This window comes from Gavialis gangeticus, unplaced genomic scaffold (genome assembly GCF_001723915.1).
Source record: "Gavialis gangeticus isolate Ggan-Ray unplaced genomic scaffold, GavGan_comp1, whole genome shotgun sequence".
Taxonomy (NCBI): Eukaryota; Metazoa; Chordata; order Crocodylia; family Gavialidae; genus Gavialis; species Gavialis gangeticus.
The window spans coordinates 5,440,330-5,466,458 of NW_017729000.1; the positions used below are offsets into that span (position 1 = coordinate 5,440,330).

Sequence of the window (26,129 nt, forward strand, 5' to 3'; positions counted from 1 at the left end):
TAGAGATGCTGGATGAGATATACAGCCGGCATGGGCACCAAGCCACTGCCTTGACTTAAGATGGAATCAGTCATTTGGTGATGCCTGTCATCTTTCTGGGATGGGCCAACCCTAGTAAGTCATAGAAAAGGAGGATTGGAAAGACCTCAGGAGGTGACGTTTAGTCCAACCCCTGCTGCAAGCAAGACCAGCCCCAACTACATCATCCCAGCCAAGGCTTTGTCTAGCCAGGCCTTAAAAACCTCCAAGCTCTGCGTAACTTGTTCCAGTGTTTCACCACCCTCCTCGTGAGAGAGTTTTCCCTAATATCCAACCTCAATTTCCCTTGCTGCAGCTTGAGCCCATTGCTCCTTGTTCATCATCTGCCCCCACTGAGAACAGCCCAGCTCCAAATACCAGAGCTGTACAAAGTCGGGGACGGTGGTATAATCTTGGTGGGTCACCTCTAACTCGAGCTCGGAGGTCTTTCTCAAAGAAATGCCCTAGCCCCTGGATTTGGGCTACTGGAATTTATGGGCTGGAGGCTTGAGATTCTGCAACCTCTGTCCAGCGGTCAGACTTCAGCACTCAGAACAGCCGCTTCTGGCCTCAAAATCTCTGAATTGCAAGGATACGAGGTCTGAGAGGGAGTGAGTGCAGGAGGGAGAAACCTGCTGGGTGGGAAGGCAGTGGAAGAAGAATTATTTGGGCTTGCATATGAGGAACATGCATGAGAGATGATCCCATTCCCTGTTCGTGCCTTCTCGGTGCTGGCAGGGCTCCTTGGTCCCAGCGGGTGCTATGTCTCTACGGGGAATGTGTGTGACCACAGCGATACCTTCCTTGTTGCACAGGGAAGGTGGAGGAATTGCCCTCTGCGTGCCCTTGGAGTCTGCACGTCTTCCTAGGCATGACCCGGGGTCGGAGCAGGGGTCCTATCTCGTGCTGTCGGTTTTTACCAGGGCAGGGCCTGGGCTGGCCTCTTGCTCTTCTAAGAAACGGAGCAGAGCGGAGCTGGTGCTGAGCGCAGGAGCCCAGAGCAGAGCTTGGAGGACAACATAAGGTCTGCCTGGCCTGTGACTTGATCAGCGCTGGCATCCCCTTGCTCGGTGACACAGCTTGCATTTCATCTTGCCTCCAAGCAGGAGAAGTGCCAAGATGCCTTTGCAATACAGCTCCAGCTGCCATCCTTGCAGCCCTGGTGCAGTGAGAGAAGAGACGCGAGTGACCTATGCTGAGTAGCGAAGGCTCCCCAAAGCCCACATCCCCAGCACCTGCTAGCTGATGACCACCGCTCGAACGAATCTCCCTGCTTAAGTACCAGAGTTCAGTCGGCACTTCATTTTTCAACCTGCTTTTCTCGCCAAGTTGCTGTGGGGTTTTTTTTTCCTCTCCAGGACGACTTGCTAACACCCTAGGATTGAGCTTCAAACGTTTGGGAGTTCCCTGCAGGTGGGTGGGAAGAATGGCAATAACGATCACAGAGGACGGGGAAGCATTTCGGTTCTTTTGCTGCCCGCTGGCTCTCATCACTTGGCAATGGCTAACGAATTGCATCGAGCTGCCCAAAATCCTTTGCCTTGAGGCAAACACCAGCTGGGCAGCCCTGTTACCCAGCTCTACGTGCAGCTGCAGCTGGACAGAGCTCTCTGCCCTTCACATGGACCACTGGACCCATACTCTCTTTGGAAAGACCTTCACAGTCCTCAGGAGATGCTCCAGGAACCAGAGAGAGCATGTTTGCACCTATGAACTACTCCTTCCAATCCTGCTGTAATCTCCAAGGTCTTTTTACCCTGTGCAGTGCACAAGATCCCTGGTTTGGGATCAGCTACCAGGCAGCTAGTGCAGAGGCACCACCCAGGACTGTCCATCGGAGATCGCGCGGCCTGGATTGAGCCATCCCGATGTGTGCTGCTGCTGAGTCTGCTAAAAGCACAGTCCCGTCCAAACGGTGCCCATCGAACTCCGTGGAAGCTACTTCTCTGCATGGGAAACGGGTCCCCTGACTTGTGTGCAGCACTACTCGGTGCAGAAAGGGCTCGGGGGGTAGATGAGACGGGCGCAGAATTCACCGGGCAACTGAAAGGCAGGAAGAATAAAGCAAAGCAACGTTCCTCTCCTTTCCCGGGGGCCCGTCTGCTCTGGCCGGGGAAGGGCATCCCGAACATGGCTGCTGAACGCAAAGAGTCGGCCCCGGCATTCGGTTTGTAGTCAAGCCGAGGATGGGGTTTTTAGGTCTTGCCCAGCAGTGTCCAGATGTGACTAACAGACCTGCTTCCAGGTTGTAGATGCCCACAGGGGAAAGAGAGGCTCTGGGTACCGAGGTCTGAAGGATGAGCAGCCTCTGGTCCGTGCAGAAATGAGAGCAGCAGCTGGAAGTCTCCCGAGAGAGCAGATGTTGTCGGTGAAGACAAGACCCCGTTGACCCAAGCGTGCTGGGCTGGGCCCCTTTGTCCCACGTGCCGGCTTGTGCTGAGCTGAGCAGAGCAGGAGACCCAAAGCCACGCGGCAGTGCAGGCAGGCCCGGATCCTGTCCTGTGTCCTTTTGCAGCAGCAGCAAACCATTGCTTGTACTCAGGCCGTGGCAATGCCAGCCAATCTGACACCCGCCCGTGGCCTCTGATAAACCCTGGGCGCCTGCACGCCTCCCCTGGGATCTGAGCATCATCCAGCGGTGCGTGGATGTGCGTCTGGTCTGCGTGGGCAAGTCAGTGGCTCCCTGCTCGGCTCTGCAGGGAGTGGAGGGGTGCACACGAGAGAGAGGGTTCAACTCTCCTTTTGTGCCAGCCCTGCCCTGTGCCCTGCCCTTGGAGCGGAGACGGGGAAGGCCAGGGTGGTCCTTGCTGTGGTGGGAGCTCGTTTCCCTGTCCCAGCCTGGCCCCTAAGAAAACAGTCTTCCGCATAGAAAAATGTCACTTTTTCACAGTCCCCCTGTGCTCAGAGCAGCCCTGGCAATCATCACAGAGACGCGGGAGCCTTTGGCACAGGGTGAGGCCTAGAGACAGTTTTAGGAGACCCCACGTAGCTCTGGCTCTGGTAGTCTCCGGGTCAGCACGGTCCCTCGCTCCCCTCGGAGCGGAGCTGGGAGCCGTCCCCTCTGTGCTGGCTCCTGCGGGCTCTCTCTGTTCCCACGTGGGGCTCTCCAGGTTGCAAGGCAGCCGGTGCCCGAATGCAGCACTGCCCTGGCACAGGTCTCCAGCTCCTTCTGCGAGGCCAGGGCAGCCCCGACCCCCTCGATGCACACTCGGGCTCACGGGAGAGGTGCGGCAAAGGGCAGCCTCCCTTTCCTCCTCTCTCGCTCTCTTTCAGATGAGCAGCCTGGTTGCAAACTCCTTCTAGGGCTGTCCAGAAGGATGCCGGCCCCCGGCGTGGGCTCTGGACAGGCTTTATTAGTCTTTGTGCTGCTGCTTCGGCTGGGACTTGGCTCCGTCTCGCATTCGGTATGCGGTGGTGGCAGGGAGCCTGCTGGCCTGTGCAGGACGGGTCGGACACTTCCAGAGTAGAAGCGCCGAGCGCTCGCGGCCGGACTCGGCACAGCACCAGGAACCCGGTGCAGGAGCTGCGAGCGTCGGGCGGGAGGTTCCCTCGTTGCTAAAACTAAGCGTCTTGCCCAGGGTCAGCCAAGGAGGTCCAGGCTGGCATGTCCTTGGCTATGAGCCCCTTGTACAGGAGGTCTGCAGCTGCAGGGGGGAGTCGGCGGGGGCTGCCTGAGCATGACCAGACCTGATGTGGGGGGAAACTGAGGCATGGAGAGAGAGATCTAAGAGGAGACTTGTCATCGCCCGGCCCCAAAGGAGCAATTGCCTGTCCCAAAGCAGCCCAGCAAGCCTCCTGTGACTGCGGCTGCCCCTTTTCCAGGCCTGCGTGCTCTCGCACCTGCCCCAGGTCTCCTGTGGGAAGATCTGTGGGGACTGCCAGGTGCAATGGGTTATACAGGAGGCTAGAGCCAATGATTTAATGGTCCCTCTTGGTTTTAAACCACGGATAAGAGCCCTCTGCAATCTCCCCACCCAGTGCCTGGACTTGCGTTGGCATGCAATCCTGGCCCGCCGGCTCCGGGAACTGTTTACTCTTCAGGGCAGCGCCAGCGCTTCTACCGGGGGCTTTGTTCCCGGCTTAGCACATCCTCCTTGCCTGGCACTCGTTCGTTCCCAGTTTGTAGGAAAGTCAAGCTGGACGGGACCTCACGAGGCCGTCCCCTCCAGCCCCCTGCTCAAGGCAGGACCGGCCCGATTCCAACCCTCCCAGATCTGCCCCTGTGCCCCGCAAGGCAACTGGGGGTGGGAGCCGCAGGGGGCAGCTTCGCAGGGCCTCTGTTCTGCAGTTCGCGGTTCGGATGACTGCGGTTTCCCTGTAATCGCATGTTTAAAAACCAGCTCTGGGTTATTTACTGGTATATGCTTTCCTTGCTGACTAACTGCCTGCTCCCTCTCCGAGTTGACTGGGATGTCCTGCCCTGGAAGAGGAATCTGTCTGAAGGTGCAGGGGCGTGAAAGGCTATTTAAAACAGTGGGGTGGTGGGGGGCAACCTTTTGGGCAGGCTGCCACAAATGAGCCCCGAAACCTACCCGAGTGCTACTCCGATCCCCTTCCCCTGCCTGATCTGCTGCTCTGCTTTCTGCTCCCCATCCAGTCTGCCACTCTGTTGCCTGCTCCCTACTTAATCTGCCGCACGTCCCGCACAGCAGCTGGCCCCCCGTGCCTCAGTTTGCCCAAGTCTGGTTCAAAGCAATACAGATGCTGAGCGTGCGCACATCGCCTTTTTGCTGGCCTGTGTACAGCGCCTAGCACGCCGGGCTCCGTGTCTGCCTGGGCCCTCGTGGCCAAACCTTTGGGCACGTCACAGTGGTCCAAGGATGCTCCAGGCTCTTTATACAGCGAGTCCTTCCCGTCGCCTGTCAGGAGTGTCCCTAGCCGTGTCACGGCAAAGCCCTGAACACCAGCTTTCCCTAGCTGACGCAGCATCGGTGCAGCTCTCGGTCCTCTGCTCTCCCTGTCGCAGAAGCTGGCCTCGGGGCTGAGGGCACAGTGGTGCCAGGGGCCGCTCTGCTCTAGGAGATGTCATGCCCGATGCCGGCAGACCCTCAGCTGGGGTGAGCTCTGCTTTCAGCAATGCCATTTGGTGCAGGTGGTAAATCGCCCCGCTGTCCTCTCATACGTCGGGGCTCCACCAGCCTGACTCGGAGCGGACACAGCGGGGAGCGGGTGTGAATTTGGGGGAGGCTGCAAACTAGCTGAGCTGGGCTTGGGAGCAAGGGGAAGCAAACAGCAGCTGCAGTGCTCATTCCCTCAGCACCATGGGGCTCAAGCCTTCTGCCGCTTCCACGGGTGGACACTTGAGCACCCCACATCCATGCCATCGGGCCCCCAGGGGGGCTGCAGTGAAGGCGAGACACCCCTGCTCCTCCTCCGACACCTAAAAATACATCTTGCCAGCGGCTAACCCGGAGCAGCCGGGAACTGGAACATGACCCGCTGAGCCCACGTCCCCGAGTGAGCTCCTCCGCCTGAGCTATATAAAGGTGCAGGGATGGACAGTGAGAGCCCTTCCCGCCGGCCTGGGGGGGGAGGCCGGCAATGCTAAAACAAAGCATTCCTCTGCTCCTGATGTCACTGTCTGCACTGGTGCCAGATTAGTTTGAGGAGCTGGCTGGGCCCGGCACTCGCCCTTGATTTATTCTTATTTTTCTTTTCTCAGGCCTGCCAGGCTCCGGCCTCCAGCTTCAGCTATTCCTGGGCTCCCAGCCTGGCTATAAAAAGCAGCAGCAGAGGTGCAGCGTTTGCAGGCGTCGTGCTCCGAGCTGCACCCACGGCCCAGTCCTGGGGACTGGCCAGCAAGAGGCCCTGGGGCAATGGTGCTGGGTGGTGGGGAGATGGGGTTATGGGGACACCTGGTTATGCCAGGGTAGAGTCGTGCATCCCGCTGGTCCTGTCCCCCGCCATGCCAGTGCTGGGATGAGGCACATCCTCCAGCCTGCCTGGGGAGGTGTGTAGGGGGAGGCCTGGGCTGCGTGCATGCGAGCAGGGAAGGATGCACGCGTGGGTCTTTCTTTTGCCTTCGGTGCCAAGCGCTCGTAAGCCCAGCGCCGCAGCCAGGCAGGAGGGCGAGTGCATCCAAGTGCAGCAGTAATGCAAGCAGGTGTGTGTGGTCCAGCCTCTCGTGCCCGCTGGGAGGGCCCAGGGTCCGTCCTCTGTAGCAGGGGTGGAGGGGGGGATCGCTGCATGTCGGGGTAACGGCACACAAGCACCCTCGCTTCCCAGCCCACCTTGGGCTGCCCCAGGTTTTGGGGAGTAGGGTGGAGGGGTGCTTCTGGGGTTTTCAGGGGACCGTACGAATGCCCAGGCCTGAGAGCTTCCAGTCCGAGCAGTTGTGACCGCGCCGGGGAAGGGACCCCTGTGCAAGCAGAAGCAGAGGTGGGATAGCAGCCTGCGCCCTGTTAATGCCATGACGTCGCACTGTCCTTGGGACCTCTCTGAACCCGTCCTTTGGCCCCAGGCCTCCCCTCTACCACTGTCCTCCCCTTGCATGACTCCAGCTCTTTTCATTCCCAGCAGAGACAGCCGAAATCTCCCCGGGCAAAGGGAGCAGCGTCCCAGGAGCTGACGGCCTCAAAGAGAGCAAAGGGTGAGGCGCAGGCGGCTGCTAAGGACTCGCCCTTGGACTTGGGACAGGGTGGAGAAGAGTCCTTGCCCCCTCCATCCCCCCCCCCCCTGCCAAACCAGCCCCTGGCATTTCAGCTGCTTGCATTTAACTTGCAGCCCCCCTGCCTGAGGATGCGCAGAAGGAGAAGGCGGCGCTGCTGGAGCAGCAGAGGAGTCTGGCGGCAAAGCTCCCGCGGGGCCAGCGGGAAGACGGCAAGAGATGGAGGGGGAAGGCGGCCACCCAGGCTGAGAGGCTGACCCAAGGTGTCGGGAGCCAGGTGGGACCCAAGCTCCCCATGGGCCAAGAGCCCCTGTCCCATGTCTCGGTGCTACCAGCCATGGCATTAGCCCTGCACGATGGCTCAGAGGGAGAACAGGGCAGGACCAGGCACCAGCCCATCACTCAATAGCCCCAGTCCTGCAGGGATGGCAACCTGCCTGCTCCCCCTGGCCACCGAGGATGGAGCAGGTGCCTTCAGCTGCTGCGTGCAGGGGGGTTTCTGGGGTGCCCCAGGGATCATCCGCCAGTCCTGTGTCTGTGCTTGCAGCTCTGACGTTAGCACGTGTCCTTATCCACAGTGCTTTGCTTTGGGGCCTGATGCGGGGCGGGGGAAAGGGGAATGGAGATGTTTTGGATGGGGTTCAGTTTGGGCCAGGCTGGCTCCTTTATCATCCCCTGGAGAACCAGACAGAGAGCCCCTTGGCCACCATCTGCATGGTTCCCCAGAGCCCTCATGGGGTGGGGGGAAACATGGACCCAGGCGGCCCTAGGGGCTGGGGCTTCCTTGCATGCATCCAGGAGGGCCTGAGTGAACTGTCTGGTCTGCTCAGCCTGCAGAGCCGGGGTGGCAGGGAGCGTGAGAGCGTGCTAGGCACACAAGGCATGCGATGCCTGAGACATCTACCCAGCCCGAGGAGACTGGAGCCGGCCTCTGAGCACCCTGGAGCTTGGGACTTGCTCAGGTCTGGGCAGTGTGGGGCAGGGGCACTGTGCCCCACAGAGGTCTGGAGATGAGGAGAGCCAGCTCAGGTGGGCATGCAGGACTGGTTGTTCACTTGCTTTCTAGGTGCCAGGGCAGAGCGATGTGGAGCATGAGCAGCAGCTGGATGCACTGAAGCGGCAGCATGCTGAAGCCCTCCGAGGTAGGGGTCTGCATGGGGATGGCTCTCTCCCGTCCCTGGGGCCACCTCGGCCTGGTGCTCTTCTTGCCCATCAGCAGGGCACGGGACACACGGTGTGCATAGGACCATGGCCTATTGTGCCCCTACCACCGCCCGCCTGCATCTGGCATGCTGTCAGACAGCTGTCCTGTTGTGCTGGGCAATGGCATCTCCCCCCTGTCCCCTCGCAGCCATCAGCCTGCTGTCTGCACCCTGGTTTTTCAGGGATCTCCCAGCTCCAGGACACTGCAGGGCCCCTGGGCACAGCCTAGTGCCCTGCTGGCAATGCTATCCGCGAGGCACCCCTCGCAGTCGCCTCTCCCCTGACTGTCCGTGTTGTTCCCTGCAGACCTGCAGCAGACGTACGACCGGGAGAAGCTGCTCCTGACCGAATCCTACCAGCAGACCCAGGCGTCCTTACAGGTGCTGGCCCGTGGCTTCTGCCTGCCCTCCCCTCTCGTAGCCTGTGGACCTGCTCAGAGCAAGGGAAGCATGAAAGCTGTGCAGGGACCCATGCCTTTATTTGCTCTGCTATGGGGCTGCTGCCTGCATCTCCTTTCTGCATGAGGGATGGCTCGGAAGCAGACTTAAGGCAGCAGGGTCTGGGGGCTGGCTTAGAGGTGGCTCCGATTCAGAGCTCCTAATTGCCCCCACCTCTGCCCTTCCCTCCTGCCCTAGGAGACGATCGGGAAGCTGAACTCCCAGCTGAAATCCTTCCAGGAGAGAATGAAGCGGGTGGAGGAGTCTATCTTGAGCCAAGACTACAAGAAACACTTGCAGGTGCATGAGAGCGAGAGGATTGGGGGTCTCGGGACTGCATTTCCACAGCCCTTTGCATACCGCTGACCTCGGGCAAAGCTGTCGGCCTCGTGCTAGGGCAAGCGGCAGCCTCTGAGCCTGGGGGGATCAGGGCTTTGGTACCAATGTGAGGGCAAACAGTGGGGTTCCCCATGCCCTTCATGCCTGGGGAGCTGGGAGCCTGTTGGAAACAAGCAGGGCTTTAGTGAGTAGACTGGGAAGGCACAGGTTATGCAGGTGACCCTGGGCTCTTGCATTGGCGTGGCCAGCTCCACTGTGGGCACAAGTGCGTGTGGGGTAGGAGTGCACGGCAGGGAGCACACGGTGTAAAGATCATCTCTGGCTTTTGTCCTCCCAAGCCTCCATGCAAGGATGGGACTCAAGCCAGGGCCATGCACAGGCCACCCTGGCGTCGGAGGCAGAGTTTTGCATGCCCCCTCTCTCCCCTTCCCAGGATTACGGGATCCCCAGCCAGTTCTGGGAGCAGGAGCTGGAGAGCCTGCACTTCGTCATCGAGATGAAGAACGAGCGCATCCACCACCTGGACAAGAAGCTGCTGACCCTGGAGGCTGTGGTGGGTCCAATGGCTGCTTGGCAGGGCTGCTGGGGTGGACCGGAAGGTCCCCCACCGGCGGTGCGCACGCCGCTGTCTCTAAGCACGCGTCCCCTGGCTCTGAGAGTCCTACCTGGAGCCCTGGCTCCAGCACATGCAGGCAGGGGGCTGAGCCAACACGGAGAGGGTTACACTAATAAGCTGAGGCTGCAGCCCTGGCCCCTGGCTGGCATGCAGCAGATGCTGCCACGCACCACCAAGCACACACAGAGCCTGCATTTGTCACAGATCCACTTTAGGGCGGAGGTTGGACCTGGCCTCGTTAGCCCCTCAAAGGGGCTCCCAGCTGCCAGATCCCCCTTTCCCAACCCCGTGTGGCTTATTCTAGGTGGAAAGGAACCTGCAGCTGGAAGAGAAGGTGAAAGCCCTGCAGCAGGAGAATGAGGACCTGCAAGTTCGGACGGAGAAACACTTGATCATGACCAGGTAACTGCTCTCCCCAAGCCGGTGCTCCCACCATCCCCCTTTCTTACCGCCCCCAGGCTCCATGGGCTGGCAGTGTGCTGTGGGGGGGTGCTATTCCTAGCATGGGGTACCACGGGCACTGCCTGGCCGGAGAGGTGCTTGGGTGCCACTGTACCACGTGGGGAAGCACTGGCTGAGCCTGTGTGTGCATGTATGTGGTGCACAGATAGGGGTATATGCACGTATAGAGCACGCCTTGGCTCGCGGAAGTGTGTGCAGGTACATGCATGATCATGGCTCGTGTGTGTGTGTGTGTGTGTGTGTGTGTGGTGCACAGGTAGGGGTGTATATACTTATAGAGCACCCCTTGGCTTGGGGAAGTGGGTGTAGGTACATGCATGATGCTGGCTCTGGGGAGCACGAGTGTGCGTGGCACACTCTGGAGCACCCTGGCTCTGGGGGATGTGTGCCTGGGTGTATGTACATGCACAATAGTGGCTCTGGGGGAGATGTGTGTGTATCTGGCGGGCATGCATGCAAAAGTACGTAGGATGCATGTGGCTCTGAGACCACAAGTCCATTCAAGGTCCAGGCACTGCACAGAGGTCAATGCAGGGACAAGAACCAGCCCCTAAGTCAGTGGTTCTCAGTCTTTTTGACATGAGCTGCCCACCGCCACCCATTAGACTCAAGACCCCTTGGAAGATACCAGCTCTTTAGTTTTCACTTGCTTTTTTGATGACGGAGAAATACTAGCGCAGTTCTTCTGTTGCAAAGAACTGGGCAAGCCTATGACTGTTTGAAACCTCTGGGTTTAGTTTGTGAATCCTGTCTGCCCACCTCCCCAGTGCTAACGCTGCATGGCATCTCGTGGTCCCCTCAAAAGGCCCTCCAGGCACCCTAGGGTGCCGCATCGCCCTGCTTGAGGATCACTACCCGGGCACGGGGGGAGCCCATCTCTGCCTTGGCCCTCCCTGCTCCATCCCCTACCTCCCTACCCCTGTTGTCCCCTTGCAGGCAGCTGTCGGAGGAGCTGCTGGCCACGCGGGGTGCGCTGGAGAAGGAGTCGCAGCTGCGGGAGCAGGTGCACCGGGAAAAGGAGGAGCTGCTGTACCGCGTCCTCAATGGCGATGCACCCCCCACCTTCCCACTGCCTGTGGCCGAGGCACCCCTTATAGCCACGTAGCAGTGGCCCCTGTGACTGTCCCCTGGCTGCTACGGGGGGCTTGGAGCCTCTGAGGGGGATTGTCATCCTGCAGTGATGGGGGAGCCCTTTGTAGGACATTGCTTATGGACTTTGCCCATCTCCTCTGTGCCCCCTTCCTGGCTCGGACCTTGGGGGAAGCCACGGGCCCCTCGTGTACTGACAAGCCTCGGGGTTACCAGCGTGCCTAAATGGAGCCGCTGGCTCCCAGCACCAGAAGGAAACGGGGCAGCAAAGCCGCAGGTCTGGGAAGGGGACCCAGGCTGGGTTTCATCAGTCGGTGAACATGGAACCAGAGGTGGATCTGAACTGGGAGGCTCTGGGTCCAAGTGCCTTCGGGTCTGACCCTGGCTCATGTCCATCTCTCTCTGCATCCACAGGGCCCAACTGTCCTGTCGGCTGGTGCCACGAGGCCCTGTGGCAGGAGCATGGGGAGTGGATGACAAAAGGGAGGCTTGGCTCCCCTCCTTTTGCTCCCAGAAGCCAGGGCCTGGGCTGAGGCTGGGTGGTGCCCGTTCACGGGGCAGAGCGCCAGGTGCAGGCTGCTTGAAAGCTCCCTCTGCCTCAGAGCTGCATTGGCCCCTTCTTTATCCCCTGTTGAGACCCTTGGCCTGCAGCCTGGCACAGAGCGGCTCTGTGTGTGTGAAAATCCAGCTCCTTCGCTGCCCAGCGGCTTCCCCTCCCCGTGCACTTTGCTCCCCATGTCCCTGGAAGCCTTGGCGGGCGTTCTCCGCAAGCCCACAGGATGCCGTGCATCTCCCCCATCTTCCTGGGGAAGGAGACTCGCTCCCCTGCTCCACCCCATCCCTCCTTGCTGGACCTCTCCTGCTCCCCCCAGCAGCCAGGGACGTAGCCACAAGCTCCGTGGCGGCTTCAGGCGTGCGGGGGTGAGGGCTGAGCTCTTGCAAGGACCAGCCACAGAGGGAGATGTACTGGCATCGTGTCCTGCCGCAACTGGGGCTCGAAGCTCTGCAGGAGGGGGCAGGTGCTTGAGCCATGAGCCTGCTTTGGAGCAGCCCCCGGACGGCCCAGAGCCTGGTTCTCTACAGGTTTGCACCTAGGAGGGTTGCTGTCCCCCATACGTGGTGGGATGAGTAGGCAGCACTGCACTCCCACCTCACCCGGGGGGCCCATGATGGACGGCACGAGAGGGCAAGGACCTTCTCCCCTGTGCCCCAGCACGGCTTGGGTCTCTCCCTTTCTGTGCTAGGAGGCAGGAGCAGGGGAGGGCTGGGGCCCAGCCGACCTGCTGGAAAGCCCTGGGCAGCTTGGGAAGTCACTTTAAGGAGTATTTTGCCTGTTTATTTCCTAAAGAAGCTGCTCTTTTTCTTTTTGCAGTGAAGCGATAGTTTTTGGTGCCTGGGAACTGCTAGGTGTTTTCATGGGAGTTAAAGAATGGCTATCCGCATTCGGTCTTTGTTCCTCCTTCACTTCCTCCTCTGCCTCTGACACGCCAGGGGCCCAGAGGGACTCTGAGCTTGCATGTAGCCGTACATAAAACGAGCAGCTCCCCTCGCCCTTCCCCAGGCTTCAGCCTTCACCAGCAGCGTGTTGGCGGCTGCACGCCCTGAGCCGCTCAGCCTGTGACTGAAGGGATCAGGATCCCCAAAAACCTGAGCCGCTAGCAAACCCCCCAGCCATAAGCGTGGTGTGGGGCGAATAAAATCAGATCAGGCAAGGTGACCTGACTGCCCCGTCCTGTCCTTTCTGCTTGCAGCCCAGCTTCTTGGGGGGTGGGGGCAGGAGAGCAGGCCAAAGCCCAGCGCTGGAGATCTGATTCCCTTCTTGCATGTGTTGACGCGATCGAATAACACTGCCAGACCGAACCTGGCATTACAACAGGCAGAAGAGGGCGCAAGAAGCAGGTCCAGCCTCCCATCCCAAGGCCGTGGCATAGTGACGGGGGGCCCCAGACCTGGGGCCTCCCTGGAGTTGATCTCATTGGGCATTTGTACACGCCACGTGTATAAAGCAGCATCACTCCATGCTCTGCCACCCTGCTGCTCCTGGCCGGAGAACCGCAGGGGCTATTGATTAATCTCTGCCAGGCTTGATGCCCTCTGCCCTGCTCTTGTCCGATGGCCGGCATCAGGTTCCCGGGTGCTGCTGTCAGGCGGGGATAGGATGGGATGACGCTGTGCAGAAGAGACGTGGCAGGGGCTGGGCAAGGCCTCCGTCTTGGCGGGGGACTGGCACCACACTATGAGATGCACTTTCCATGCCCATCCTTCAGGGAGAGCCTGAGTGGGGAGGCTGCTGCACCACTAACAGCTGCAGAGCTTCCCCCAGGGATAGTGTGTGCATGTGTGTGTATGCGTGCATGCGTGTGTGCGTGTGTGCACGTGCTCCGGGCTGTGAGAATACAAGTCTGCAGGACATTACCAAGCCAATGCAACGTCAGTGTTTTGCATGGATGGTGAGGTTGCTGTCCGAGCTGCTGCAGCACGGTACGGTCATCACGCGGCTGCCTGGGTGCATCCTCCCACCGCACCCCTTTCCTGGAGCATCTGTCCAGCTCCCTGCCCCTCACAGAGCTGGGTTTCCCCAGCTGGGCATACAGCAGGGGCTGAGCTCTGCATAGCCCCTGGTGCTGGAGGATCCGGCTGCAGTCATCATCTCAAGGGCAGTCTCACTGCACCCTTGGTGCCCCCCGTGTGCTGGGAGATGACCAGCTCTCTCCTGTTTAAAGCCAGTGATTTTAATAAGCAAATGCAGAGGCAGAGCCAGCAAGGGCAGAGAGCCCCCCCAGCCTGCCTTGCAGCCACCGGGGAGGTATTACCGCAAGCCCCCAGGCTAGCCAGGCCGCCCGCCCCGTGGGGCCGGGAGCACGCGGACACGGGTAGCGGTGCTGGCGCTGCCCTCCAGGTTCTCGGCGCGGCAGGTGTACAGCCCGGCATCCACGTCCCGTGCCTCGTCCATGTACAGGGTGCTCTTGGACTCCTGCCGCACCTGCCCGCCGCGGCGCACCAGGTCCGTGCGCTCCCGCACGTAGGGCGGCCTGCCCATCTAGGAAGCAAGGGAGTTCAGGGGGCCAGGGGTTAGGGAGCCAAGGGTTTCGTAGGCTGGCATGCTAGTCCTGGCTCCGACCTTGCAAAGGTCTGCACAGCAAGCCCTTCACCGCAGGTTTGGGGGTCTCTGTCTCTGCAGCAGTGGCCCCCTGGATCCCGGCTGGAGTGAAGAGGGGCTCTGGAGATACAAAGCCCTGGCCAGCTGCCCTACCTTCTGCCCCGGGTACTCCCAGGTGAAGGCCACAGCCACTTCCGGCTCTCCAAGCACCGTGCAGGTCACGTTGAAGTTCTCCCCCACCCGCACGGAGGTGCCCGATGCCCGCACCGTGGGCTTGGGGGCAGAGGAAGGGTCTGCAAAGGCCAGAAGGAAGGAGTGAGGTTCAACAGGGCAGAACCCCCTGGAGAGAGGCTGGACCCCTAAGGCCAGTCCTTTGTGTTCCCAGGTGCTAAATACCATCCCCTCCAGCCACTCCTCTGCCATCACTGCAAAGCACCCAGACTGGACCCAGTGGGGGTACACCCTGCCCTTCTGTGGGAGAGGATCCTAGGACCAGAGAAAGGGAAAACACCCCCCAGCCCATGCCAGGCTGATCTGGGGGCACAAATTCCTCCCCGGCCCCAAGCTCAGCCATCAGCTGGACCCTGAGCAGAGGAGCAGAGCCTCCAGCCAGGGCCCTGGGAGGTTTCTGAGCTCTTGGCATGAGCCACCCGTGCCTCTGGGCATCATAGGTGGGCCTGCGTGGGGGAGGGTGGGAGAGCTGCCATGGCCAGGACCTGTGCTCTGTGACCACAGGGGCTGCCTGCCTGCCCGGGGAGTGCCATGCCCTGGCCCCAGGGCTTGGATGGCCAAGTGCACACAGATAACACGACTCTACCTCGGCTGGCTGGGAGAACAGCTGTCCAGAAGCAGCCCAAGGGCATGAGCGTGACACGGGCAGGATGGACCGAGGGCCTGACCCTGTCCGTGGCACCTCTAATGGTCTTATTCTTACGTTCTCGCGCTGCCCTGGGCAAATCTTGTGCCCACCTGCATGGCACCGCTGCCTCGACAAGGGAGCTGAGCTGGGCCTAGTGATGCTGGCATGGCCAGATGTGGAGGACTTCACAGCCAAGCCAGAGCAGGGTCTGGCAAGGGGCCGCGGGGCTCGCTGGGACCCCGGCGGGTGGGTGCCACTCACAGTTGATGTAGACCAGCATGTACTTGGTGGAGATCTGCCGCACGCCACCCAGGCTGGCCATGCAGAAGAGCGAGCCGGCATAGGAGGGCCGGGAGCGGTGGATGGTGAAGCCGCGCCGGACGTCGTAAGAGATGTCCCGACCGTCCACGGGCACCTCCTCGGGGGGGAACTCGCGGTGCAGCGTCACGCGGGCCAGTGGGCTGGTCACCTGGCAGGGCAGGAGCGTGGGGCGGTTCGTGCGCAGCTGGACCACCTCATAGTAATCCTCCGTGGGGACAAACAGCTCCTGGGGGTCTGGGGGGGCACGGAGGACCCATCAAGTCCTGGCGTGAGAAGGGGAAGCCCCCATCCAGCTGCAGCGCGACACAAGCACCCGGCGCTCTGCGTCGTCACAGCTCACTGCTGCCGAGGGTGGCAGGACCCACACACCCATCCGAGCAAGCCCATGGGCTCCCCCTGGCATCCCCCTGTGGACCCCTGACCTGCGAAGAAGACAAAGGTCTTGCCCATCCTGTCCTCGCCCTCCTGGCATGGGCTGTCCTGGCACTGGAGGGACCAGCAGCTGTACTCACCCGTGTCGGCGGCCGTGGCATTCACCACCAGCAGCTGGCTGAACTTTGCATAGTGCTTGACCCTGGAAGAGAGGGGCCTGCTCGGTGTGCCTGGGGATAGAGGGGCTTGGCCGGGCCGCTGCGATGCTGGCAGGCTCCCCGGCCCCTGGCTGCGTGGAAAGGACCTTGGACGCTTGCAGCCGAGATGCACCGTGGCCTGGCTCTCTACCCGCGCGGGGGCAAGGGACCTCCTGCTTTCTGACGGCTCTGGCAGAGAGGGGCAGATCCAGGGGTGCATTGCTGCACTCGTACCCCTTTTCAATCCTGCTCCACCCAAACCAAGTGCCTGGCCGTAGCGGCAGCTATCTTCATGGCTCCTTGTCATCTACCCGATCCCTTCTGAGCTCTCCGTGCCACAGGCCTTAACGACCCTGTCCCCTTTCTAGTGCTCCCAACGTCCCGCCGACCCAGCTATCTGCCCTGCTGCTGTCCCTTCCCCGCTCCTACCTGGCAGCCCCACAGGCTGGTTTTTAATGCCTTGCAATGCGGCTATATCTGGTTTTTGCTTCAATGGTAAACCGAATCATCCAGCCCTGTGCTTCTAGGAGACAAACAGGTGTCATGTTGTACCTCACCCTCCACACCCGCCTTTGCAAACTCCTAGATCTGCCCACGGCTGGGGCATCCCTGTGTGTGTGCACATGCACACCTTCAGGCTGCCTCTCCCCGTGCACTTCCTCAAAGCTCCCTGGACAGGGCTTTTGCACCCGGGTCCCAGACCCCAAGCAGCCCCTTCTCCCCCCGTACCGACCCTGGGGCTAGGGCCAGGGCCACATACCTGAGCCGCCCTTCCTCATCATCTTGCAGGTGGGCAGGGTACCTCCACCGCACCGCCCGGCCCCGGCACCGCAGCTCCAGCGCGTCCCCCGCTCGCAGTGCCAGGGACTCGGGCACCTTTTGGAACTGCCCCCGTGCCACCACCTGGCTCAGGATGGAGGCTGGTGGCTTCCCCGCGCCGGGGGCAGTTGTGGCATTCATGGGGGGCAGGGTATTGGGTGCCACCAGTTTGGCCTTCCTGCCCATGCCCTGGGCAACCCGGGGTTTGGACTCTCTCGTGGCCTTCTTCTCCGGGGCTTGGGGGCGCTGCACCTTCTCCTGACCCTCCGCTGGGGGGACAGACGAAAGTCAGGGATACCCCAGGCAGGGGGCCGGAGGGTCTACGTGCCCCTGTCCTGGCCTCCCCTTGCACAGGACTTTCAGTGGCAGGGCAGGCGTTGGACCCCGGGCATGGAGCCCATGGGTGCTGCCCGCGCCTGCCTGATGGAGGTGACAGATGTGGGCACTCCCCGCTGCTCCACAGCAGCAGTAGCAGGGGAGGGCACCTGACGCTGGACCCGGGGCTGGCTGTGAGCAGCCTTTGCACGGTTGTGTTGTGTGTTCGCACCCAGCCCCCCATTGCAGCGGCCGCGGCTGGGCGACCGTCCTGCTCAGGAGGATGGAGGTCCTTGGCCTCGCCTGCGCTCTGCTCAGCAGCCATGGGCATAGCAGATGTCGCTCCCCATCTCCCCTCCCCGGCTGCTCCCAGGTGTGGGGAGCACCTGGCTGAGACCAGGCACTCGGGGGCGGACAGTCCGCGGCTGCCAGAGGGTCTCCGGGAAGGGGCTGGTATAGGCTTTTTGCAATGCTGCCCATCCCACCACCCCATGGAGCTGGGGCCCATTGGCAAACTCCAGCCAGGCTCTTGGGGGAAGAAGTCGGCTCCCGATGCCTAGGTCAGGGGCTAGCAGGGCTTGTGTTTCCTCCATGCTGCCGAGCCCCTCGTGGCATGGGACGCAGAAGCCCCGTGCTAGGAGGGAGAAGAAATCCCCCGGTTTGGGGGCAGCGCAGGAGCTGCCAGACTTACCCCAGAGGAGGAGGAAGAGGAGGCAGCCCAGCACGGCCAGCGCCCTGGGGGTCATGGTGGCACTGCGGGGTGGCCTGCCACGCTCGGGGCAGCGAGTGCCACGCTCTCGGCTCCCTCCCAGGGCCGAGCCGGGCTTCGAGGGGAGGCAAATGAGGGGCTGGGGCGCGGGAGGCGAAGGGGCAGATTTCAAAGCAACGCTGAGGCTCGCCTCCTTTCCTCTTTAAACAAAATCCCTTTCACACCCGCCTGCTACGGGGCCCAGGTCCCTGCCGGGAGGTGAATGGCGCTATTCAGCGCCTGGCTCCGACAAGCACGCGCCGGGCTTAAAACAACAGCTCCCACCTCCTGCATTTCTCGTCCAAGCCCGGACCAGGCATGGGATGGAGAGGGCAGGGGGCCGAGGGGGGGCGGCCCCAGGATGTGCCGAGGGAAAAGGCGGTGAAACCCAGAGACGACGAGCCCTGCGCCTGGCTGTTCTCCCTGCTCCAAGCAGCGTGGGCTCCAAGGACCCCCCAGGCGGGTCCCGTAGGGCCGGTACTCACATCTACAGCGACGGTCTGTAGGGTCCCTTCCAGCCCCTGACAACTAGGAAACAATGAAACTAGAGAAAAATCAGCAGTGGGTTTATCAGGGCTCTGCACCTACAGAGACCCCGCGGCCTGGGGTCGACTCCATCGCCCCAAGCCACGGCCTTGCTAGACTCGGTTTTTCCTCCTCGTCTCATCCGCTGCGTGGCCGGCTGCGCTTTCTGGCTCTGCCTCGCGTCCCTCGGCGCTGTGACGGATGCCGTAGCTGAAGTAGATGAGGAAACCTGGGAACGCGCAGAGCAGCGATGGGTGGCTTTGTCCTCCCAGCGCCCCACGTCCTCCCTCTTCCCTGCGTCTCCTCGACCCACGCGGAAAGCCTCCCCGGAGGACAGACAAGTACGCGGTGGCCGTGCGGGGAGCGGGCGAGGGGGTGTCTGTCTTGCAGAGCTACGCAGCAGCGCGTGGAGGGCGTCTATCACGACCAGGCCACGATGTTTTGTGCCGCAGTGCCACCGGGGTTAGGGACCGGACGCGGACAGCCCGCAACCCCCTCGGTCCTCAAAGCCCCTTGAAACGAGGCTTACCGATCGCCATCCACACCGCGTACCCCAGCCAGGTGTCCGTGCCCAGCTGGCCCATCAGGTAGCTGTTGGCGAGGAGGCTGAGCAGAGGCAGGAAGGGCAGGCAGGGAACCTGGGGCAAACGCACGGGGGCTTTCAGAGCACCAGGGATCGGGAGGGACGGAGACAGGGGGCAACAAGCGCTCGGGGTGCGGGAAGACAGAGGGGCGGCAGCCACAGGGACCCTAGTGCAGTCAACGAGAACAGGACGCCGCGTTTCCTCCCCCTGCGCGGACACGGCCCCGAGAGCTGCCAGGCCTCCGGCTCACCTGGAAGGATGTCTGCCTCTTGCTCTGAGGCTGCCTCCAGATGACGAGGGACCCCCCCAAAATCCCCAGGAGAGGGAGAACCAGACCAGCGATGCACCAGGCTTCCCCAGAGACCAGGCACTGCCGCCCAGCCACGGTCACGGCGCTCGCCACGCACACCAGCAGTGCTGGGGAGAGGACCACGCAGACACTTTCAGGAGCCGGCTGATGGCCAGGGAGTCCCTCACCCCCAAACCGAGCCTCCCTCCAGCTCCAGCACAGCACCCCGGGAAGCAGCAAGGAAAGGGACTCGAGCGTGTACCGATGAGTGTCACGGCACAGGACACCAGGCTGTAGGAGCGCGGAGTTGGATGCACGGGTGGACGGCGGAGCAAGTCCAGCTGCAGCTTTCTGGCCACCCCCTTGGCATCTGGGGGGTCCCGCGAGTCAGATGCAGGCTGGTACCTGTGCAAAGAGGCGCCAGGCCAGGACGGGTGAGGGCTGCGCTTCTCTCTCAGCCTCCTGCATGGACACCGCGACCCGCTCTCCCATCACCCCGCGGGGAGATGCGGGGGGCACCTCGTCCGTTTTGCATGGGACTGGGAAGGCCTGGCCGCACTGCCCCCAGGCCGCAGCCCTGGCCGACGTGCTGTAGGACCCCTTCCCGAGCAAGGGGACCCAGGAGAAGCAAGGCTGCTCCTTGCGGCGCTGAAAGCCACGCTGCACCCCAGTCTAGCAAGCCAAGACCTGCTGGGGCGCGGGGCACAGCTGCCCCACTTCTCCGGCCAGGGCTGCTCCACGGCTTTTACCTGAGGAGGAGGATGCAGACAGCGACCAGGGTGTAAGCCAGCAGCGTGCCGACGGACATCATGTCCACCAGGGTTTTCAGGTCAAAGAGGAAGGCCATCACAGCTGCGGACACAAGGCAGGGTGAGCTTCCAGCCACCGAATCAGGCCCGCAGGGATCTCGTGTCTGCCCGGGGCTCGGACCTTAGGACGCACCTCTGCCGGCCAAAGAGGCCTCGGCGGTCTCTCCTTAGAGTCACTGGAGGACAGGTCTCCTGTCTTTGGGGCCACCACCACAGTCCCCACTGGCCTGGGACACCGCGTGGGGAAGACCACGAGCCCGGAGGCCCGGTTGCGTTGGTGATAGCGCTGGCCGCTGGGAAGACCCCCACGATTTGGAAAGACAAAGTTCGTCTCAGCCTGTATAAGCCACGCAGCCCTAAGCTGGGGGTCCCCGGCGCCCTCGGCTCTAACTGCGGCTCACCACGGTTCACCCTGGTTTGGACCCCCGTCCGGTTTGCTGCACAGACCTTCCTGGCGAGAGGCGGCTTTGTGGGAACGATGGCTTTGGGGAGCCCGTGGCATTCGCTGCTGCAAGACCCACCTACCTGCCACTGCCCCCGACACCAGGGTGGCGACCACAGGGCTCTGGCGGCTGCTGACTTTGGCCAGAGGTTTGAAAAGGAGCCCGTCTCTGGCCATGGCAAACAGGATGCGTGGCATGGGGAACATGGAGCCCAGCAGGCTGCGGAGGAGGAGGGACAGGGACATGAGCCGCCTGCCTTCCTCCGCTCGTCCCCTTTCTCTGGCTGAGCTGTGCTGTGTGTTGGGCCAGGCCTTTGACCCTTGCCACGCTATTTTGACCCTAGCTGCGTCACGGAGCTCGGTCTTTCCCCCAGGGGCTGCCATTGAAATCACTGCAGACCCGGGATGCACCGTCTGACACGGCCTTCCCTGACCCTCAGTTGGATGACCTCTTTTCTGAGACCCCAGGACAGGGGTCTTGATAGCCAGCCAGAAAGCTGAGCGTGCCCATGGCGTGCGAGTGAGTCGGAGGGAAGCAGCAGAAATCCCCTCCCTGAAATGGCCTCCTCACCTGGTGGTCAGGGCACACAGGGAGCCCACGGCCACCGCGTACTTGGCCGCGCTCCAGCCCACGTATTCAAAAGCCGCTGGCAGGGGGCTCAGGGGGTCCAAGAGGTGATAGGGCATCATGAGCGTCAGGGCGGCCGAGACCCCGAAGTACGCCAGGAAGCAGACCAGGAGGGAGACGACGATGGCCAGCGGGATGGATTTCTGCGGGTGCTTCACTTCCTCCCCTGGGAAACACAAGCCTGGCTGGTTAAACGTGGGCATTTCACATGGTCCCACGGCCGCCGCAGCACCACCGCCCCCACTCCGGACCCTCACCACCTTCCCAAATGCAGCAAAAGACTCGGACTGGGCTGGGACTGAGCAGGTCCAGCCCAGAGCTCCTGGATGCTAAGCCTGGCATTTACTAGGATGCCTTCGGCAGCTCGGGGCAGCGTCCCTGTGTGTAACTGGGGCTGGCGCTCGCATACGCCCCCCGCTTCTCACTTACCCGTGGTGGCAATACAATCAAACCCAACGAATGCATAGAAGCAGGTGGCGGCTCCGGCTAGCGTCCCGCTGAACTCAAAGGGCATGAAGCCCCCAACCCCAAACGCGGATGTCCCATTGCTTGCCAAGGACTGGTTACTATGGGCAGAAGGAGGGAGCGGGAGTCAGCCTGGGGGCCCCCCTTCGCCCTGTCTCACTCCCATCTGCCAGGCCTTGGGAAGGACAGGTTCAATCCCCTGCTACCGACTCCCTGTACAACCTTGGTGACATCCCTTAGCTGTTCAAACAGGCCGTCAGCCCTGCCCTTCCTCGTGCTATGGAGAGAGACCTTCCCTGGGCTCCCACCTTGCAGGGAGCCCCTCCTGCCTGCTCAGAGACACGGACACAAGGAGAGCCCGCTTCACTTTTTCTCAGGCCGCTCCCTATTTTAATCAGCTCTGCCAAGTTGGTGCAATGTTGCAGCGGGCGCTGTTTCTTCAGACGGATTTGGCATGCCTACCAGGCCCCGGCTCGGAGCCATGCAGTTGTCAGCCTGCCCCCCCCGTACTAGCCTGGCTGCTTTCCTCAGAGCCCGCAAAACAGAAAGCGGCCAGGGTCCTTGCTTGCATCGCACCTCCAGCCACGGCCTGAACCTCCCTGAGCCCCAGGAGGAGACTTGCATGCTGCGCTCCGTGCCCCAAGGGGAGCCCTGCCTCTGCTGGCGTCACCCCCGCTGCACGGCTGGCAAGAGAAATCATAGTCGCAAGCTGACACCACATCCAAGCGCACGCAGCCGTTTTCTCCTCCGGCCCCGTGACGATGCCCGGGGCCTGGGCTCAAAGCGGAGAAATAAGCAGCCACATCGATTGGCGGCGGCGGTGAATTCGATGCAAGGCAGCTAACTCGGGGGGTGTCTATGAATGCTTCAGACAGCTTGTAGCCTACAACTCTATTCCCCGGCTTCCCCCGGGCAGCCAGCGGTGGGGTCCAGGGTAGACAGGCCACCGTGAGCTATGGCAGTGGACTGACACGGTGTTCAGGTAACGAGTTGCCCGAGCGGGGGGGCAGGATACTTCCAAGCGGCCCAAGGGGATGCAACCAGGCTCGCTGAGATTCCCGTATCTTTTTATGCTCTCCTGCTGCTCTCTCCCAGCTCACGTCCTTAGGGCAGGGTGGAGGAGGTGATGCCTTGTGCCTCAGCTGCTGCAGGTCGTGCTGTGCCTTTACCTGCCCTCGCTGGGTGTGCAGGTCTGCTCCCTGCCAGCCCCGATGCGTCCTGCTAGTCGAGAGCTCCCTACGGCGGAGCTGTCTAGATAGACCAGCCTGGGCTCCCACTAATAACTGCACCTCCACCGGCTTGGATTTGGGCAGCGAGGGCCATCAGAGCCACCTAATCAACGCTTCCCACCCAGTGCTGTTCATAGCCCCCTCCCCAGCACCCTGCGGAGAGGGGCTTCATGGCACGCCCAGAGCTGGGAGGTCGCTCTGAGCAGGCTTCGGGGTGCCGGGGAACGCGACTGGCACGGCTGGTGAGAAGGCAGACGGGATATTGAAAGCAGTTGGATCAGGGGATGGATGTTCCTCGAGAAAGCAACTTGTCCAGCGGGGAATAAAGAGCAGGGCACGGGGCCTCACCTGGCTGCGTGGACTGCCATCCTCCTCAGGTCGTCCACGCTCAGCCGCCAGTTCCTCGCGTCCCCCTTGACGAAGCCGCTCACCGTCACAAACGCCAGGACAAGCACGTTCACGGCGGTGAAGGCTTTGTTGACCGTGGTGGACTCTTTCACGCCAAAGGAGAGGAGCCCTGGGGACCCCAAGCGAAACAGCGGGGAAGGCTGGCTGGTACCATGGGGGAAGGGGTGAGCAAGCGTGCACACTTTTCATTTTGGGGCACCTGAGCTCAAGAGATTCCCTTTAAGTGCTTCGTGCAAGGCCCGCAGGGTGCAGGGAGCTTGCGATGCTCCTTGCATTGACTTGGACGATGCAAGTGGCCTTGGACGGGGAGATTTCTCCTTGCCTCCAGCATGCAATGCTACACCTCTGCAGTCAGGTCTTGCCCCAGCATAGCAGAGGGGGTGCAGGCCAGGGCTGGGCATCCCCCGAGAGGTTGGGGAGGCTCTCTCTGGGGCGGCGCAGAGGAGGGCAGGAGGCTGCAGGGCTCTAAAAGCAAGTCCAGCATCCCAAAAGCAATGCATCGGGTGAAGACAGCTGCAAGCTCTGTACCTGACAGCACAGCAATGAGGCAGACGGCAAAGACGTCCGGGTATTTGGCCAGCCCGGGAGAACCCATGGCCAGGTAGGTGCCAAAAAATCTCCCCATCTTCTTACCGAGGAGCTCATCGAACGTGGCGCTCCAGGCCCTGGCGACGCTGGAGGTCCCTGGGGAGAGGCAGCGGTGAGCAAAGCTGGTGGCACGTGGCGGCCGGCCCTCCTGCCCCGACACGAACGCAAGGCACGGCAACCCGCTCTCTCCACGCTCCCTCCTCCTGCTTCTCTGACTTGTCCCGTCCGTCCCCCCATCGCAGACTGCCCGTCTCCTTCCCTCACTCCTCCGCCCCGTCTTCTGCTAGCGCCGGCTGCAAAAAAGCTCTTCTGAAGAAGTGTGCTGGGTCAGAATTGGGCCTCATTTCCAGCATGTTGAAAAGGAGCTGGTTTTCCCCTTGCCTCACATTTCGGACTCCCCCCACCTATATTCTGCACTCAAAGGCTACCAGCACGTCCCGTGGATTGGATACCCGCAGATAGCCAACTTTCCTGCTGGCTGTGATCCAAGCTTCCCAAGGAACTGGGGGGGGGAAGAGATGTGAATTTATTTTAAAAGCAAAAAAATTGTGATTATTTTGGGGGGGGGTCTGGTACCGATGACATAGGACAGCAATAGGTTCCACCCGGTCACGAATGCCCACAGCTCGCCCACCGTCACGTAGCTGTAGAGATACGCCGAGCCGGTCAGCGGCACGTGGGCCCCGAACTCCGCGTAGCACAGCCCGGCCAGGACGGAGACCAGGGCTGCGATCAGGAATGAGATGATGATGCTGGGCCCCGAGCTGGCTTTGGCCACTTCCCCTGCCAGGACATACACCCCGGCCCCCAGCGTGCTGCCCACCCCCAGCGCCACGAGGTCCAGGGTGGAGAGGCATCGGCGGAGGGCAGATCCCTCGGAGCTGCCGGGGGCAATCGGCTTCCTCCGGGAAAGCATCTGGAAGATGGACCTCAGGGCTGCCCAGGCCGGCATCTGGAAGACAGGAAATGCTGGGGAGGGGGGACAGCTGCATGCCAGGCGGTTGCCCCAGGGAGGTGCCAGATTTGCCCTTCTTTGCAGCTTCCTCCTGGCTCTGAGACGAGATCCCCATTACATGAACCAGCCCGCAAACATCCTCCGGGGACTGTCTACGGGGTGTCGCTGAGCTGGAGAAGCTGAACTGGTGGGACACTGTCAGCATGGCAGTCCCGGTCCAAGAGCAGACAACCAGGCGCCAAGACAGCCCGTGTCATTTGCCTGCCTCAAAGTGCCTTGGGAAATGCCACTCTCCCCATTTTACTGATGGGGAAACCGAGGCCCAGAGAGGCAAAGTAACTTCCCCGAGGTGCCACCACAAAGCTAGGACTGGACTCCATGACCCATGAGACAGCAGCCTGTGCCCAGCGCACCGGACCATGCTCATGGCCTGAACGGTCGACGGCAGTGATGCCCTTTGGCCCCTGCCAGCAGACAGCAGTGCCCAGGGACGCTTCTCAGCACCCCCCTGCTGCACATGCATTCCTGGGGGCAGCCCCGAGTTTATTAGGCTTTTACGCTCCCCCCAGCCACTTTCTGCAGGTCAGGCTCCAGGGCTCAGCAAATGTGGAGCCTCTGCCCCACCTCGGAGAGCAGCAAGGTGGCTGCTTGCTTTTAAATCGCCTAAATCCGCTACTTACAGCATCGGTACCGTGTGTGCCTGGGAGCCCTGGGTCACGGCAGTTCGACTGGGAGCTCTGCAAAAGGCTCCCATGGGACTGAGGGCCATCAGCTGCAGGGAGGGTGCTGCCCGCAGCCCGGTCTCTGAACTGGGACTGTGCCTGCCTGGCACTGGTCCTGCCACTGAGCAGCGGAAGCAGCTCGTGGCACCCTCTTCCCTGGATGCACAGGTCAGCCTGGAGCCCCGAATGCAGTGTGGCTGCCCTGTGTAGCACCCCACTCCTGCCGGGGCCACGGCCGTGCCAGCAGCACCACACCCCAGTGGCTGCAGGAGCAACGGGTCAGCATCCCCAAGCCCTCCGTGTCTGAGCCGGGGGGGCTCAGAAGCAGCTTCCTTTCTGCCCTGTCTCTTTGGCCATGTCTTGCCTGGCTCATTGCCACGGGAGGCATGAAAGCAGTATAAAGTCCCGTGTATCGGATCCTGCTCAACACACGACCCTGCTTCCTTTCTCGGGCCTGTTCTCGTGTTTCACCTGCACGTGGCCTGATGGAAACTCTACCCTGGCTTCTCCCCATCCTCTGCCCATCCGGCCCCAAACCGCTGCTGTCCCAGGATGGGTGACGTCCCTTCCTCTCTTTGCCAGCCGCTCTCCGGCCACTTTGCATTGCAAAGTCTGACCCGATTCTTTTTTTCTTTCCCTTTCCAAAATAAGCTACTTACGTCTCGGCTCCTTCGGGATAGCACGTGCCAGCTCGGACCTGAGAGCGAGCCGGGTACATCCAGCCGCGGAGGGGAATAGTTACGCTCTCCGCGCTTCAATCCATGTCATCAGAAGCCTGGCCCTTCCCTCGGCCGGCCTGCCCACCTCCCCCTGCCCTCCGCCGGCCACTCCGGTGGGCCGCACAATGGGGAATCTATGCAGAAATATTTTTCCCACAACAGTTTCCAAATCATACTCGTGGTGCACAATGCTAATAGGCTCAAGCATATTATCCACCAGCTTTAATTAGCATTTGGACATTCCCAAGGCTGGTTGAGAAGGAG

At 61.6% G+C, this 26,129-nt stretch overlaps 3 protein-coding genes across 4 annotated transcripts in view; 1 reads left to right on the plus strand and 2 right to left on the minus strand.

Moving 5' to 3' along the window:
- CCDC69 (coiled-coil domain containing 69) overlaps positions 1-11,324 on the plus strand; it is a 23,823-nt gene extending 12,499 nt beyond the window's left edge. Inside the window, exons 2-9 of one of the 2 annotated variants that reach the window (XM_019506114.1) lie at positions 6,538-6,607; positions 6,742-6,902; positions 7,692-7,767; positions 8,135-8,208; positions 8,464-8,565; positions 9,038-9,157; positions 9,525-9,622; positions 10,619-11,324. In XM_019506114.1, coding sequence (XP_019361659.1) covers positions 6,538-6,607; positions 6,742-6,902; positions 7,692-7,767; positions 8,135-8,208; positions 8,464-8,565; positions 9,038-9,157; positions 9,525-9,622; positions 10,619-10,787 — 870 coding nt within the window. In that variant the 3' untranslated portion in view covers positions 10,788-11,324. Of the gene's footprint in view, positions 1-6,534; positions 6,608-6,741; positions 6,903-7,691; positions 7,768-8,134; positions 8,209-8,463; positions 8,566-9,037; positions 9,158-9,524; positions 9,623-10,618 lie in introns of both variants that reach the window. The other variant, XM_019506113.1, reaches the window with a different exon arrangement.
- A 2,274-nt stretch (positions 11,325-13,598) lies between these two features.
- LOC109290093 (platelet-derived growth factor receptor-like protein) lies at positions 13,599-17,706 on the minus strand. Its single transcript, XM_019506480.1, has 6 exons — positions 17,446-17,706; positions 16,381-16,708; positions 15,474-15,625; positions 14,992-15,285; positions 14,025-14,164; positions 13,599-13,811 (listed from the first exon to the last, which is right to left on the minus strand). The coding sequence occupies exons 1-6, from the start codon at positions 17,498-17,500 to the stop codon at positions 13,599-13,601; spliced, it is 1,182 nt and encodes a 393-aa protein (XP_019362025.1). The 5' UTR covers positions 17,501-17,706.
- A 380-nt stretch (positions 17,707-18,086) lies between these two features.
- On the minus strand, positions 18,087-24,421 carry LOC109289763 (cationic amino acid transporter 2-like). The gene is given in 11 exon segments (XM_019505964.1): positions 18,087-18,256; positions 18,557-18,665; positions 18,862-19,028; positions 19,163-19,305; positions 19,644-19,752; positions 20,235-20,371; positions 20,723-20,945; positions 21,209-21,345; positions 22,822-22,990; positions 23,410-23,565; positions 24,046-24,421. Coding segments are annotated over 11 exon segments (1,842 nt in total). The 3' UTR covers positions 18,087-18,140.
- Between the last annotated feature and the right edge of the window lie 1,708 nt (positions 24,422-26,129).

Excerpts from the sequence above, each read along its gene's own strand:
- LOC109290093 (XM_019506480.1), bottom strand. The coding sequence starts at position 17,500 with ATGACCCCCAGGGCGCTGGCCGTGCTGGGCTGCCTCCTCTTCCTCCTC. Across the intron at positions 16,709-17,445 it reads CCTCTTCCTCCTCCTCTGGG|CGGAGGGTCAGGAGAAGGTG; the intron begins GTAAGTCTGGCA and ends CTGTCCCCCCAG. Across the intron at positions 15,626-16,380 it reads GATGAGGAAGGGCGGCTCAG|GGTCAAGCACTATGCAAAGT; the intron begins GTATGTGGCCCT and ends CCTCTCTTCCAG.